Below are 14,798 nucleotides of genomic sequence, written 5' to 3'. Positions count from 1 at the left end.
TATTATTTCTGATAGAGCTTTGATCAATAGTTCCATGCTCGCTGCTAAAGGTATCAGGACTTGTGTTCCTCTTTACTTGCCTTGGAAACATGAACTGTCCTGACTCGAAACAGGGAGCTTACTCAAGCTATGTTCAATAAATTGTGAAGTAGACAATACACACAGGAAGGGTATACGAAATCCTTTATTTTTCTATCTTTACAGAGATTTCCGGAACTTTGGAATACAGAGACCAACCACTTGTGGTCTGAACCTAAGAATATAAAACTACTAACTAAAACTTTAACTAAAGCTAACTTTGGATTAATATACAAGTGCCTAACTTTAAGATTGGCCGTTATTTAACAAAATCCGTATGTAGTACAGAGAGCTGCTAAAACTACGATACGTTTAGGCAACCAGCCACCGAGTAAAACTACTATGGCAAGCGGCCTGCTTCTAATAACTCCTTCCTCTCTCTTGCTTGGCAAAAAGCCACAACTTAAGTACTTGGCGTTAGCAAGACAAATTTGCATAGATAAGTTAAAGCTTTTAATTCTGGCCGGAAGTAGAAAATAAGAAGTGATAGTAAAGATTTAAAATAAAATAAACGTTAGTAAAACTTAGGATCCTTACAAAGGAAGACATAATTTTGAGGGAAACCATGCCGAATTAAAAGAAAAATTGTTTTATTTTTTAATAGGAAATGCAACGAAATATCATCTTCCAAAAAATCATGACAGCATTTGCTAAAATCATGAATGAAAACGTAAGGGAATTTCCTACCTGATCAGTTAATGTGTAGTTCTAATTGATGAAAATTTCAGAGACTCTTGTTGAGTACACTAAATATGAAAGTGTGTTTGCCTGATAAAAATGTTCTAAGTATACCTCTAAGTAAAGATAAATTTGTAAGGAATAGAAAAGAAGTGCTGTCCAGCATCCCTTTTTACCCTTTACTTTAACCATACTACCCTTCCTAGATGAATCAGATATATAGCCGATGACGTCAAAGAGAGACTTATCAGGTACACGAAAAAAGCCATCAAGGAGACTTTCTTTGGAAACCACTACCAACCAATACGTAAAGGTTTGAAATACTTAATCTATTAGATCAATTCTTCTGATCAACTGAATAACCGAGAGAAAACTGTGTCGATATATGAAGTAACGGGAGATATTCCTAAAATTGAAGAAAAAAGAAAGAATTACAGCAGCAGTTTCATCATGCTAGTCTTGAGAATAATATTTCTTGAGTTTAAGGTAATATTGAATGATGGAGTTAAAAAAGTCCTGATAGGCAGGCTTTCTAAATTAATGTGTGACGATATGAGAAGTCTTTTCTACTGCACAGTTTAGTAAGGGATTGTTGCGAGGAAACGTGTTGACAAGTCTGACAGAAATGCGTGCAAATGTAATAGCATTTTGTATGGACCAAAACATTTTATTGGCTCCGGATTTCAACAATGAAGAAAAGGTGTGCAAATTAGCGTAATCTGGCCAATAGTTTAGCAAAATGAATGAAATGAATGTGTCTTTGCAAGAAAAACGTGCCACAAATTTTGATACGAAGAAAAATGCTCGGCATCGAATACTTCCTTTACAAAAGCTTTCTGCATGAAAATAAAGTTGGGAATTGAAGAACAAACCCAGAAAATACTCAAGAGCATTCGAAGCTTTGAAAAACTGAATTGAATACTACATCGCTTCCCAAAAATTAAGCAATAAACAGCAAACTGAAAATGTATGTAAAAAAATATGTAAGCAAATTGGACGAGACTTGGTGGTAGTATTTATTATATCATTTCTAACTTAAAAATCCTGAGGAAATGCTGTACAGTATATTTACATTTTATAATGTCAACAACAGCACAAAATATTCTAAATTCGGACAAATAAATTAAATACAAAAAAATGTCTCAATAATGAGTATGATAACCTCGAACAGCAATAGTGGCCTGACAACGATGCCTCATGCTATTTATGGTGAAACACTATTCCGTTGGGGAAAGTAACGTAGGACAATTGCAATTGATTCTAAAAAAGGCTCTGCAAGTCGAAAAGTTTGGGAACCGCTGTCTTAGATGTACACATGTTACGTATAGAATAATTCAAAATCAAATAAAAGGGTTTAAACCATGAGAGTAGAATATGCATTTAATTATACACGGGACATTATTAGGTGCTAAACATATGTATGCTATAAAATGAGAACACTTAGTAATTTATTACATTTACGTATTTTTTCCAACTTGTCTGCTGTATAATTCAGGGTAAGGCCATATGGTAATAATTTGACGTGTAAAGATCGACGGACACCGACGCAATTTTAAGCCTTAGTAATCTTTTTATACATAAAAGATGATCAAAAGTGGCGGTTACCTTTTTGATACATCAGTAAAGTCGACATATTTAAAAAGGTGTTCATTAGAAAGCTGTGTATTAATGATCCCATTAGTGAGATATATCCACATACTTTTTATTCCTTATTTCACTATAGGCATATCAAGCATGGGCAGAAAACAATACACCAGAGCCGCTATTGCCGAACTTGAACTACACCCAACAGCAGTTATTCTGGATAAGTGCTGCTCAAGTAAGTCTGTCTTACTTATGTCAAATTTGATTAAGCTTACTTTTAATGCATGGTGTTTGAATAGAAGATATGTAGAGTTATTAGATTATATTGATGTCAGGAAACTGAAAAATGTGCAGTGCTCTGGCTGGTATTTGAAATCGGGAACTCCCAAATAATCGTCGATCGTGCTTCCTGTTACACCGCAAACCCACGCAGAAAGAAGAGAGAAAATACCTTATATACTCCTCCTTTTAAAGGGCGACTAAGGATGAGAGGACCCAGTCGTCATATCCTGGTGATGATGAATTACCTTTTTAGTTCGGACGCAGCTGTGGAATAATTTAAAATTTTTCGATGTAAGGAAAGTGATGATATCCGCAGTGCTCCTTCCCGGATTCGAACTCTGGACCTCCCTAATACACGTTAAGCGTGCTCCGATTTACACGACGAAGGTATGCAGAAAAGTGAGAGAAAATAACCTTACAGATACTATAAAAATTTGTATGTATCCATAGAATGATAATTTTGCTTTTTAAGCGGGAAAGCAGATACCGAGTCTTGGGCTATCAACCATCGTACAGACAGTATAATGTAAATCATTTGATATAATATATGTTAATAATCGTCTTGTTTCCTGTTCATTGCGTTCCAACTAATAATTTGGATCATTCAATTCGAACCTATTTTCCCTAATGCTGTTGACGATTGCGCACATCAAAATATTGTTATGTGCATCTTATATATTTTTCAATATCAATTCATTTATTAAAAATATAAAAAATGCGATATTGTCATGCAGAAAAGAAATATTTGTGAAATTTATAAATCCCCAAGACTCGGGCTCACGCAATCATTAAATATACTACGAACATTTAGTTAATGCATTAACTTGAATTACTCCACCGTCTTCTCGAATATACATGGTGATTCTAAAATATCTGACAAAGGTGCAAAGGCAGATAAAAGAGGGTTCAAGCAAGCAAGTATTTTTAATGGAATGGCTTAGGTGAATGGATTCCAGATTTCGGGGCTTTAAACAAAAACTTGATCCCGTGCAGAGCGTGGAATGAGAAACCATATCATTTTTATAAATATTACAGTATGATGATAGAAGAAAATGATGATCGAGACCTAATTCCCTTTATTAAAGTAGCCATTAAGGCCTCCAAACTTCAAACATTGTGTTTTAAGAGATTACTGCCATGGAGTATTTGACGCGCTGTTGCATCAGATTTGAGGTGTAGTTAACAGGATGATGACGCGACATCAGTAATATCTAATTACCGGTCAGGTCAGGAATATCAGGATTTTAATGAAATGTGTATATGCAGAAATGATGATTATAAGTGCTGGGTAGGTAGGTATGAACAACAGGTAAATAAGAAACACAGGTAAAATTAAATTAAGCAAACATTCTAATGATTCAACCTTTTACAATTAGGTACTGGGAAGTTCGTTCACCATCTGTAATACAAAATTTGTGGCGTCAATTAACATGTTCGAACGTTCAGCGATTTCTGTTTGGGAATCTTTCTCTGTAAATCCTTTGAGCAACTATTCCACCTCCGTCCATAACTATACAAATAAAATGCATATTGGCGAGATCCGTGTTCATAGAGCAGTATATAACACTTAAAAAACGCATGGGAAATAAATAGCTTTAATAATAGCTGGACTGATTTCACCAACTGAATCTTACCAGTGTCCTCTATCACATCAAGACGTCTTTTCCGCATACACATTCCTTTAAAAAATATACTTATTTTCGTCTCTTCTACATTTTCTGATACATATTTTAGAATCACACTATTTAGAATCACCCTGTATATCGCAAAAAGGTTTTCATTCTGTCTAAAATAATTATTCTTTCTGGTGAATATTAAGAAGAAAACATGGTATATGTTATGCGCATCTTCGAATAGATCATAATTTCTAAGAAATGGTTTTCATAGTGTCAGGCTATTTTTCAAAAATGATCGATAATTGCATAATTATGAAATATATGGGTTTGCTTGTCTCTTCACCTCGATATTTATCGATTCTTAAGCTTTTGCCTTAAATTAAGAAATCAGCAGTGAAATTAATTTGTTTACTTTGTTGTCTTGGATGTTCGAAAAGATGATCTGCTTGCTAATACGTTTAAAGCGTTTGATTCTTTTTTTTTTTTTTCATATTAGCTTTATATGAATAACATTCCTTCATCGCTCATATTTTGAAAATTTACATAGCATATGAAAAGCTGTCTGATTTGTCAAAGAATCTTATAGAAATACGGGAAGGAGATCAAAGTAAAGTAAATACGATGATAAAATGAAATATGCTGCATCATATCTGAATATTTAAAACTTTGTAATGATTTTTTTCTTACTTATTCGAATTAAATGTTTTTTCGGATATGCTTGCTCACCAGTAACCGAATGGTCAAGTCACTGAATACTGTCAATTCAGTACAGACATAAATCATGGCGAACGGAATAGCTGCGTGAAAGTTTCGGTGGTTGTTTTTTTTTTTTTTTAAATTTTTTTTTCTTTTAAATGAATATGAGAATGCTCGTTTCTTCAATGGGTAAATAAAGAAAATGATCTATGCCTTAAATAAACAAAGGTAACAAGCAGGGAAGGAGAAAGTAAACACATTTTTCTTGAATTGTTAAGGAAGGATTGCAAGGCATCTTTGGCCGGGAATATGAGAAATCCAGAGGGAAGGAATGTTTCTCCAAAAGGAGGAGCAGAACAAAAAAAATTCAATACAATTATCAATGCGATTCCAAAGAAATGGGGCACAGATTTTCATCTATTTCTTCTATTTCATCTAGATTTTCATCTATTTCATCTAGATGATTTCACATCCATTTCTTAAGGCACAAATTAATTTTATTAGTAACTGGAAGAGATACAGATCACAACAGAACAAATCTAGGTAACCAAAATAGTTAATTTGCTTAATAAAAACAGCATGCGCTGTTTCAGGATGTTACTAGGAAAGAACCAGACAAGTTTAGAGAAATGCTTAACTTTTTATATGAAAGAATACTGGAAAGAAGCAGAAGAAACTGAACTAAAAAATTTCAAGACTTAATAATATATCTACCTATCTATCTACAGATAGATAGATAATAAATATATATATAAATATATTATATAGATTATATAGATTATATAGATATAAATATATTTTATAAATATTATCTATCGATCTATCTATAGATCGATAGATAATAAATGTATAGAACCTGTCGTTCTATAATAATTCTTTTGCTCTCTATTCATAACGTTTGTAAATGCGTTTATAGATAATATATTATTAAATATCTAGCTATTTCAAATACAGTGGTGTTTTCAGTATTCTAAGAAATATTTACGATGGGTAAGGATTTTAGACCGAGGTCGGAAACGAATAAAGTTTGTTCCTAAAATAATGTATGGGAAATAGTTTCTTGGATAACGAATGCCATCGTGGATTGGAATCGTTATGCAAGGCATCGTTATAGTTTAATTAAATAAACGAAACTGCCGTAGTGTAAAGGCTCAACTTACTTGATTCATCTTTTGCAGAGAAGTGTGAAGCATAAGTTTGTGAGCAAGCACATAAGAAATGCTTAATTGTTTTTGTATATTGTTATTGCAAACACAATCATTACTTTAAACTTCTTTCAGGCAAGATGTGAAAAAGCAGACGGATTATTCCATTATGTAAGGTACCTAACTAACTCGCACATCCCACAAAATTTTAGGTGAGTAAGAAATATTTTTAAGTACTGGAAATTTTCCTGATATGACAGAATATTCCTAATTATATTGGTCTGAAATAGTTGCTGTTTTGGTGTGAACATGTTAAATTTTAAGTGCTTATTCCAGTTGCTTCATATATGCTTCGAATTTATTAATTAATATCTGAATAAAAGCAAAACGTTTGGAGAAAAATATTTAAGACAAAAAGTCACATTGTGAAGCGAACCCAATTAAGTTAACTTTATCTCTTCTGTTTCAGAATTATAGGAGCTATGTCCAACCTACCCGACTTTGTTCGAGATTTTGATTGCTCATGTTTTAAGGGAATGGATCGCAAAAATAAATGTCGAATTTGGTAGAAAGTCAGCAGAAAAAATTCAAGTCTTTTTAGTGTGTAATAAATACTTCCTATTTGTATTATATGTAAAGTATCTGAGCAGATCTACACCAGCGAAAAAATTCTTTTGTTCAAATAAAATGTTTTGATATCCTTCAGTATTTTTATATCTTTATACTTTCTTTAAGTATAATCACGAAAAATTTCGGTACCATATTTCAACGAAAACATCCATTTTGATTGTTATCGAATGCAATTTAACGATGTCCTTGCGTGATATCTGTACGTAACGACAGAATAAAGGACTCTTTCGTCAAACGAATTATAAAACTGATTTAAAATGGATTCAGAAGAGATTTTTTCGTGGTATCTGTACCTGCGTACGTATGTAAGTATTTATTTCGCATAACTCAAAAACAAGTAGCCTCAAAACGCTGACATTTTGTATATAGGACTGTTATAATATGCAGCTGGTTTTAGCTGCACCAAAAGTATATAAATATATATACATATATATATACCTACTCTGTTACTCGGCTCAGTTAGCTCATTTTTTATTCTTATATGTTGGTAAATTGCGCATTTTTTTGCTTTGAAAATGATTGAATTATGTTGTTCTTATCTTCCGGTTAAGCGTTTTATGCTTTTAGTTAAGCTGCTTGCAATAGTTGTAGAACTCTCAACAAAGTTGTTCATGTGCGGCTAAGCCTAATTTTTGTTTACCATAACAGCCATATTTGTTTACATATGAAACTCTGCAGAATAGTGAATTCAGTTTTTGCATCTTCAGAGTCTTTTTTCCGAGGGTGACCAAAATTAAACTTTCATTTTTGAGCACCGAAAAATGTGCCTTGTAGCTCGCTGGCCGAATTGCTTGTTTTTTGCGTTTAATTGTAAAAATTGTTTTTTTAATTGTTGTAATTGTATTTGGTGTTTTATTTTGTCTATATTTTTCAATTTTTAATGAAGATATTTTGAGGTTTTATGTATTCTTGCCTTGCAGGGAATTAAGAACATAATTAATTGAATGAGAAATATATCTCGAATGAAATTCGAGGAAATAAATTTTAATGAAAAGCAGCAAAAAGTGCGTATAATTTAATATTCCGTACAAAGAAATCATGTGGTGTACACAGCAAATTTTTTATATATAGTGCATTTGATTTAGGTAACAACTTTTGCATTACAAAAAAAAAAAAAAATTGTGAACATAAAAAAAATTGTGAAGTGAACTCATCAATTTAAATTTGAAAATTGAAAAAAAATATATAAATTTTTGTTTAAAACAAGCCAGTTCAATGCTACATTTTGTCTTCATTATCCAATACTACCTTTTGACAAATTCAAATTAATGTACTTTGCGATATTTGTATTGCGATTAAATAATTGAACTAAAACGGGAAACAGTTGTTGGCAGAATATTTTCAAAAGATCCCAGAGTTTGTGTTATTCGAATGATATTTCGAAACTTCCAGCGGAAATAGCTTCATTTTCTATTTTAAGCTAGTTGTGAAATCCCCGTCCATCCATTCCAATATATTTTTTTGCTTTCGATTAGTAGCGTATTTAAAATTAAATAAATTGTTTTATCAATAGAGGCATCATGCAAATTTTATCTTCCAATAGTAACGGAGCCGGAAAACTTACATAACCTCTTTCGTCGTACTGAAATTCTAATTATTTATTTAAGAGTTTCAGTACGACGAAGTTTCAGTACGAGTCAATTCTATGTCGACACATAGAACCGACTCCGTTAGCTCAGATAAACCCCAGTCTAACAGGCACGCAACACTACCGCCGAACGTAGTAAGATAGTCCTAAAACTACGACGTGGCTCGATGGCAGAACTCGCTTTACAGAGAACTCCTGAACTCTTCTACGGAAGTAACGGAACTTTCCATTATATACTGGCTCTACCTCATTTACATAAAACGCGATACTGAAAACTCATTCTGGCAGGGACTTGTAAGTGGGAATAAGAATTTAAAGTGAAAGATTTTAAAATTACAAATAACTATTAGAAAATTTAAATAATCCCTAAAATGTGTTACATTAATTTAATTAATTTAATTGTTATTTTTAATTTCTTAAATGAAATAAGGAATTTTTATAATTTAAAGATTTATATTACCTAAATATTTGCTTGAAAAGTAATGTATTCGTATTTAAAATAGGCATTATATTTGTAATATACTTTCTCGGTTTCTATAGTTTTAGTTGAAGAAACTATGGTGATAAATCATTTTTGAAAGCTTGAATGAATTTCAAATATTAGTTATAACGTAGTTCCTGTGAGACTCTACATATACGAGTAAAATCAATGTAGCTTTTTTACGCTCGATCAAAAGTTGTATGTTATTTTGCATATTTCAAGTGAATATTAATAAAAAAAGGATCAAATACCGAAATATGAAAACGTAGAACTATTCCTAAAACACAGTAAATTAATTATTAAATTATTTAAAATATATTTGCTAAAAATAATTTATTATCATAAACAAAGTTACATTCATAAAAATCATAGCAAATAATAAAACAATTAACATATTTGTCACAAATAATATAGTGGGATAGTCTTCAGTCGAAGATACAATGGACGACCCTGAATTCTCGACGCATTCCATCAGTGTATTACCATGTTACCAGAGACTTAATCGCGGATCGTACCTTCGTCAAATGCATTTTCATTTAAAGATTAGACAATCAATACACACGCGCACACACACACTCATACACAAGTAATCCTTTTTTCCAGATAAGTTCCAGTTTCATTTAAAGCTCAGTTTTTATCGTGAAATATAGCTACCTGTAAAGCAAATAGACATTTGTCATCTCTAGGCATGCACATTTCATTTGGAAAAAGTACCTAAAGCATCTTGCCATGTACTTCAAAATCACCATTTGTACTCTAAAGTTGATTCTTTCGCTTAATCTTTGTGATCTCGCAAAAACTCTTGTTTCTCTTCCTCAGTGGCCTCGGACCATTTCTTTCCATATCCATAGAAAATATTTTCAGAGTAGATGTGATCTTCTTTGCGAAGAGTGCCGTGAAGGTAATCGAATAATTTTGTATTCAAACCGAAGTTAACGTGGAAAAATCTATAGAGAAAATACGGAGATAAATATCATTAACAACTAGTTATAGAATTTAGAATAATAAATTAACTCGAAAGATAACAAGTAACAAAAATTCAGCATTTGCTTGAATTAATAAAAATTAAAAACTAAAACGAATATCAAGAATTTTGTTATAGCACGAACTGGAAATCAGTGACTTTTCAAAGGCTCATCGTGCTTTTTGTCCCCTTTATTGCACATATTTTGTTTGGTAAAGCATTCGATGTAATTAGTATATTGCTAAGGTATAGGTTACCTTCAGCCAAAGAGCATAACTTTACTGGTTCATGAATAAAATAACGAGTCGCGTATGATTAAGAAGAAATAAAAATTCGCATTGTTATAATAGTAATGCAAATATTTAAAAAAATAAATATAGGTGCAATATAAATTAAAAGAATTGAGCTTATTTATACGTTACATAATTTAGTTACATACATGTAACAGTAGAGCTATTCTGGGAAAATGAAGTAAAGACATAATTTGTTATGAAGCGCACATATTGTTTTAAATCTTCCAGTTAGTTTATCCTTCCAGCTAACTTTCAGTTTTCAGTCAGTTTTAATCTTTCAGTTAGTTTCAGTTAGTTTAGTTTTTAAATGTTTCAGTTAGTTTATCCTAAGCATTTATTTGAATATGAGAGATAAATTTAAGATCATTATAAAAAGATTTTATTTCTCAGAAGCTTGTTATCAGTAAAAGTTGTTTGCTAAAATACAGAAATATCCAGGGGCAAGGTTATGGCTGTAAAATAGGTTTTCCTAAATTCTCCTCGAAATTCATACAATCACAAAAAAGAAGTTGCCGGTGCGGATACGGAAGCATGTAGGAAAGCGTTTCTATGGAGAATGATTAGGTTTTACGTGAAAAATGCTTTATTAGCAACATAGAAGTTCAAAAATTCAGAAGTCAAACAACAAAAATCAGCGTTATATTTTCAAATTTTCACAGGACTAGTTTCGATGGTTTTACAGAACCACCATCCTCAGCTGCAAAAGCGCAAATGAACGAGATAGGATATAATGGTTAGATAAGATAAGAAAGCCTGCACAGAAGATAAGCTAATGGCGCCATCTGTTGATGAAACCAGAACTAAAACATAATTTCTGTAAAGGCCGAAGGCAAAGATGGGTTGGAATTAGGATCGTTAATTAGAACAGAAAGATTTTTTTTAATGTGAAATGCCTCTAGAAAATCCAATTCTCCAATGGAAAATGATTTTTGAATAATTTTGGCAGCAGAAAAATTGAAAGTGTGATTTTCGGACCAACAATGTTGGACAACAAAAAACTTCTGTGTTTCCTTTTTTCTAACATATGTCTCATGTTCCTTGACGCGAAATTTTAAGGCTCTCTTAGTTTGGCCAATGTAAATTAAACCACACTGGCAAGGAAACCTATAAATACCCCAGGAATTCATATCGGGAATGGGGTCCTTGACTATGGAACTCGGAATTTTATTGATGGGAGAATAAACGAACCGAAGGTTAAATTTCTGCAAAATTCTCATCTCAACATACTAAAAGGCACACTCTTGTTTTAGGAGATTATAAAAATTCTGTTGTCATTCCTTTCTTTCCATCAATTAGCTATAAAGTTGCACATATTTCGCTTCTGTTGCCCAACATTGTTGGTCCGCAAGTCACACTTTCAATTTTTCTGCTGCCAAAATTATTCAAAAAACATTTTCCATTGGAGAACTGGATTTTCTAGAGGCATTTCACATTCAAAAAAATCTTTCTGTTCTAGTTAACGATCCTAATTCCAATCCATCTTTGCCTTCGGCCTTTAAAGAAATTATGTTTTAGTCCTGGTTTCATCAACAGATGGCGCCACTAGCTTATCTTCTGTGCAGGCTTTCTTATCTTATCTAATCATTATATCCTATCTCGTTCATTTGCGCTTTTGCAGCTGAGGATAGTGGTTCGGTAAAACCATCGAAACTAGTCCTGTGAAAATTTGAAAATTTAACGCTGATTTTTGTTGTTTGACTTTTGAATTAGTAAAAAAAGGTATGTTCAAAAAAATTCTTTGATTTCTTTTCCATTTTCTCTCAGATAAATAAAATAGCCCTGTCTCATAGTCACGCCCATTTCTGTAAGAAATGTTCATCTACTTAAAATCATTAAGTCGTCTATTTAAAATCATCTTTCAGCCGCTATATGTGATATTTTGGTTTCAAAAACAGATGACATTTTAGTTCGATCTTGGCTGTAGGATAGAAAGAAAAGATATATAGAGCTACGAGTACATTATAAAGTGGATATGCAACATGCTATCATAATATTTATTGTGCTGAAGGCAATTTACGCAAAATTCTGAAAAGTAAGATTTTGATGTATTTTGATTAAAATTCCGTTTCCTTAGAAGACAAGCGTATTCTTTTAGAATATGTTTTTTTTGGAAAGTTAAGTTTATGAAGCGTTCAAAGGAGATGGCTGAATGGGCGTTTTTGTGGTTTTCCTTATGCCTAACGTGGATACAACCTACTTTTTCCTTAGAAAGTTCTCCATGAAGGCATCTCTTCACTTAGGCAGCTTGTCCTAGAATAAGATAAACCGAATCACAAAGTATTCAGTTAAAGTGGAACGTTCAACGTTCTATCATTTAAGGGAACTTTCAACGCTCTATCAACGTTTTCGAGTAAAAGTTCGCTCGGTGGAGCCGACTAACAACTAAGAAATTTAATACTTTGTTTTAAGGTTTTAAACAACGAAAATAGCAAAGCCATCGTGTTGTTGGATTTTAATCGAAAGCAACATTAGTGGTTTTATTGAGCAATATGCTTCTTCCTGATTAAGTTATCCTCAAACAGAGTGTCTTATATTGTAAAATGTAAAGATTATAATTTTCATGAAATTTAAAATAATGCAAACTTAAGATTGAATTTTGCTAATTTTAAAGTTAACATACTTTTCTTATATTCGCTACTGATCACGGAAATAATAAGAAAAAAAAAAAAAAAAAAAAAAAGCAGCCTTAAAAATTGGTTTACTTAAAATGAAATCTTACTCATGATGATTGTCATGGTACATGGAGTCCGGCTGCCAAGGCCACAGCGATTTTATTTTAGCACCCGAATGTCCGATGACGCTGTAGTAGTTTTCATAAAACACAACACCAATAAAAACAGCTAAAAAATAAATGAAAATAAGGCAAAATTTGAAAAACAATAATTCTATTTATAATTTTAGATTTCTAAATTCTACAATAACTAATTTTTCGTTTGATCTACTCTTTAAATTGTTAAAATGTGGGTAAAACAAAAGAAAACGTCATTAAATCATAAAAACTGAAACATTTTACATGATTAGAGTAGATATAAATTAGGTATTTTAGAGTGAATACCGAAAATAATTATTTCTGATAGAAAGTGGCGACATGATGCTGCCTGGATTGTATTTCTGAGAAAAGAAAGTGGCGACATGATGCTGCCTGGATCGTGAACAAAAGGATGAAAGGTAATAAATAGGAATTCAGCGTTTTAGTTGCAATGAATATGTCCGTTAAGATTTGGTATAAAAGTATGTGCTTCATCTGCAAGGCAAGTGTTTACAGTGTAAGTAAATTACAGTGACCGTACAAGACCATGCATTCAACACTGTTCAGTGCGAAAGCTTTCGTAAGGGTCTGGAACTCATAAAAATGACATTAAATGACAGCTGCAGCTTTTTTCAGTAATTTTTAATGAATATTCAAACATGTAGTTCCTTTGATACCATCTGGATTTAATGCGAAAGGGGCATAATTGTTTACATTATAGACTTATGTTAACTGGACAGCGGAACAAGGGAACAGTTTTTTTTTTTTTTTTTTTTTTTTTTTTTTTAGTGATGAGACGAAAACCTCGGTGTTTGGTAATGATAGCATAACGTACGTGAAAGGAGTAGAATAAAACAGATTTGCATTCTGATTACATTACGCCTACCACTATAAAACACCTACCATAAAACATCTATTTAGTGACATTATCTGGAATTGTATGGCATCAAAAGATATTTGTAGAATTAATGCGAATATAAATGCTCAAAACTATGTTAAAAAAATACTTGAGCAGACACAGAAGCCTTCTGTATATGAATGTTTCCAAGATGATGATGAACAGGATTTCTCTGAACAGGATTTAGTTTCCTGTCATATTGCTGCTGTGTGAAAAGAGTTGTTTCAAGAAAATCATATTCTACTGCTGATAAAATGACCTGAGAAGGAAACGGAACTTAATCTATGCCACCGATTAAAGACACTTGTTAAGCAGAAACAACTGCTCAATAAAACTCAGTTAACAGAAATAATGATTCAATTTTTATTTCAAATTATAACACCTGCAGAGATTAATTACTTATTTAATTCTATGGGAAGAAATTATAATAGCGTAATTAACACTAGAAGTAGCCGAATAATCGCCCTTATATATTATTCAGTTACATTCTTGATGAAGCTATCTTTCCATTGATATATAATTCTATAATGGAAAAGAGTGATATTATGAGTCATAAAAACCTCAAAAATGCATATTTTTTTTTTGAAAGGTTTCAACAATTTTGGCTATTATTGTAAAATTCCATCCCTACACTATGGTGACTCAGTTCCGAAATGCCAAGTATAAAGAGAAGAGAGAGTGAAGTAGAAGTAAGAAGAGAAGGTTTAGATAAGTGATTCCAACCTCATGTTCAGCTTATTACATATGATGAAATAAATATTCCTTAACATATAGGGAAGATTTGTATTTTGTTACTCACCATAATGAATAGGAATCGTAAACATAGGAATGAAAGTAACAGTTTGCAGAACGAAAAATTCCAAAGGATGCATCGCAGTAGCTGAGAAAGCCGTCGGTTGTTTGTAGCGGTGATGAACTTTGTGGTAAGTCTTGTATATGGCAGGCCAGTGAAATATACGGTGATAATAATAAAAGAGGGCTTCCTATAATTCAAAAACTCAGTTTAGTCAGTAGGAACATTTTAGAGAAAGCTTTAAATTAGAACAAATATTTGAAATTTTGATAATGCAGCAAAAATTACTTTTTGTTATTCTTGCATTTGATCTAAATGAAAGG

General features: G+C 32.1%; 2 protein-coding genes across 4 annotated transcripts in view; one reads left to right on the top strand and one right to left on the bottom strand.

Annotated features, from left to right (window-relative positions):
* The window catches only part of LOC118188706 (neprilysin-2-like), a 67,337-nt gene extending 60,553 nt beyond the window's left edge, over nucleotides 1-6,784 (top strand). The window contains exons 19-21 of the mRNA XM_035359198.2: nucleotides 2,480-2,575; nucleotides 6,215-6,291; nucleotides 6,549-6,784. Of these exons, the coding sequence (XP_035215089.1) occupies nucleotides 2,480-2,575; nucleotides 6,215-6,291; nucleotides 6,549-6,648 (273 nt within the window). The 3' untranslated portion in view covers nucleotides 6,649-6,784. The remainder of the gene's footprint in view (nucleotides 1-2,479; nucleotides 2,576-6,214; nucleotides 6,292-6,548) is intronic.
* Nucleotides 6,785-9,094: 2,310 nt separating this feature from the next.
* Nucleotides 9,095-14,798, bottom strand: part of LOC118188707 (uncharacterized) — a 28,192-nt gene continuing 22,488 nt past the window's right edge. For all 3 annotated transcript variants that reach the window (XM_035359199.2, XM_035359202.2, XM_035359203.2), the window contains 3 exons: nucleotides 14,482-14,665; nucleotides 12,755-12,875; nucleotides 9,095-9,725 (listed from right to left, as the gene is read on the bottom strand). In XM_035359199.2, coding sequence (XP_035215090.1) covers nucleotides 9,554-9,725; nucleotides 12,755-12,875; nucleotides 14,482-14,665 — 477 coding nt within the window. In that variant the 3' untranslated portion in view covers nucleotides 9,095-9,553. The remainder of the gene's footprint in view (nucleotides 9,726-12,754; nucleotides 12,876-14,481; nucleotides 14,666-14,798) is intronic.

This window comes from Stegodyphus dumicola, chromosome 4, assembly GCF_044657685.1.
Source record: "Stegodyphus dumicola isolate Sdum_Otavi_A_Nest chromosome 4, ASM4465768v1".
In the NCBI taxonomy this organism is placed as follows: Eukaryota; Metazoa; Arthropoda; class Arachnida; order Araneae; family Eresidae; genus Stegodyphus; species Stegodyphus dumicola.
Note: the sequence above shows the minus strand (reverse complement) of the source record. Positions and strands in the feature narration are given on the sequence as shown.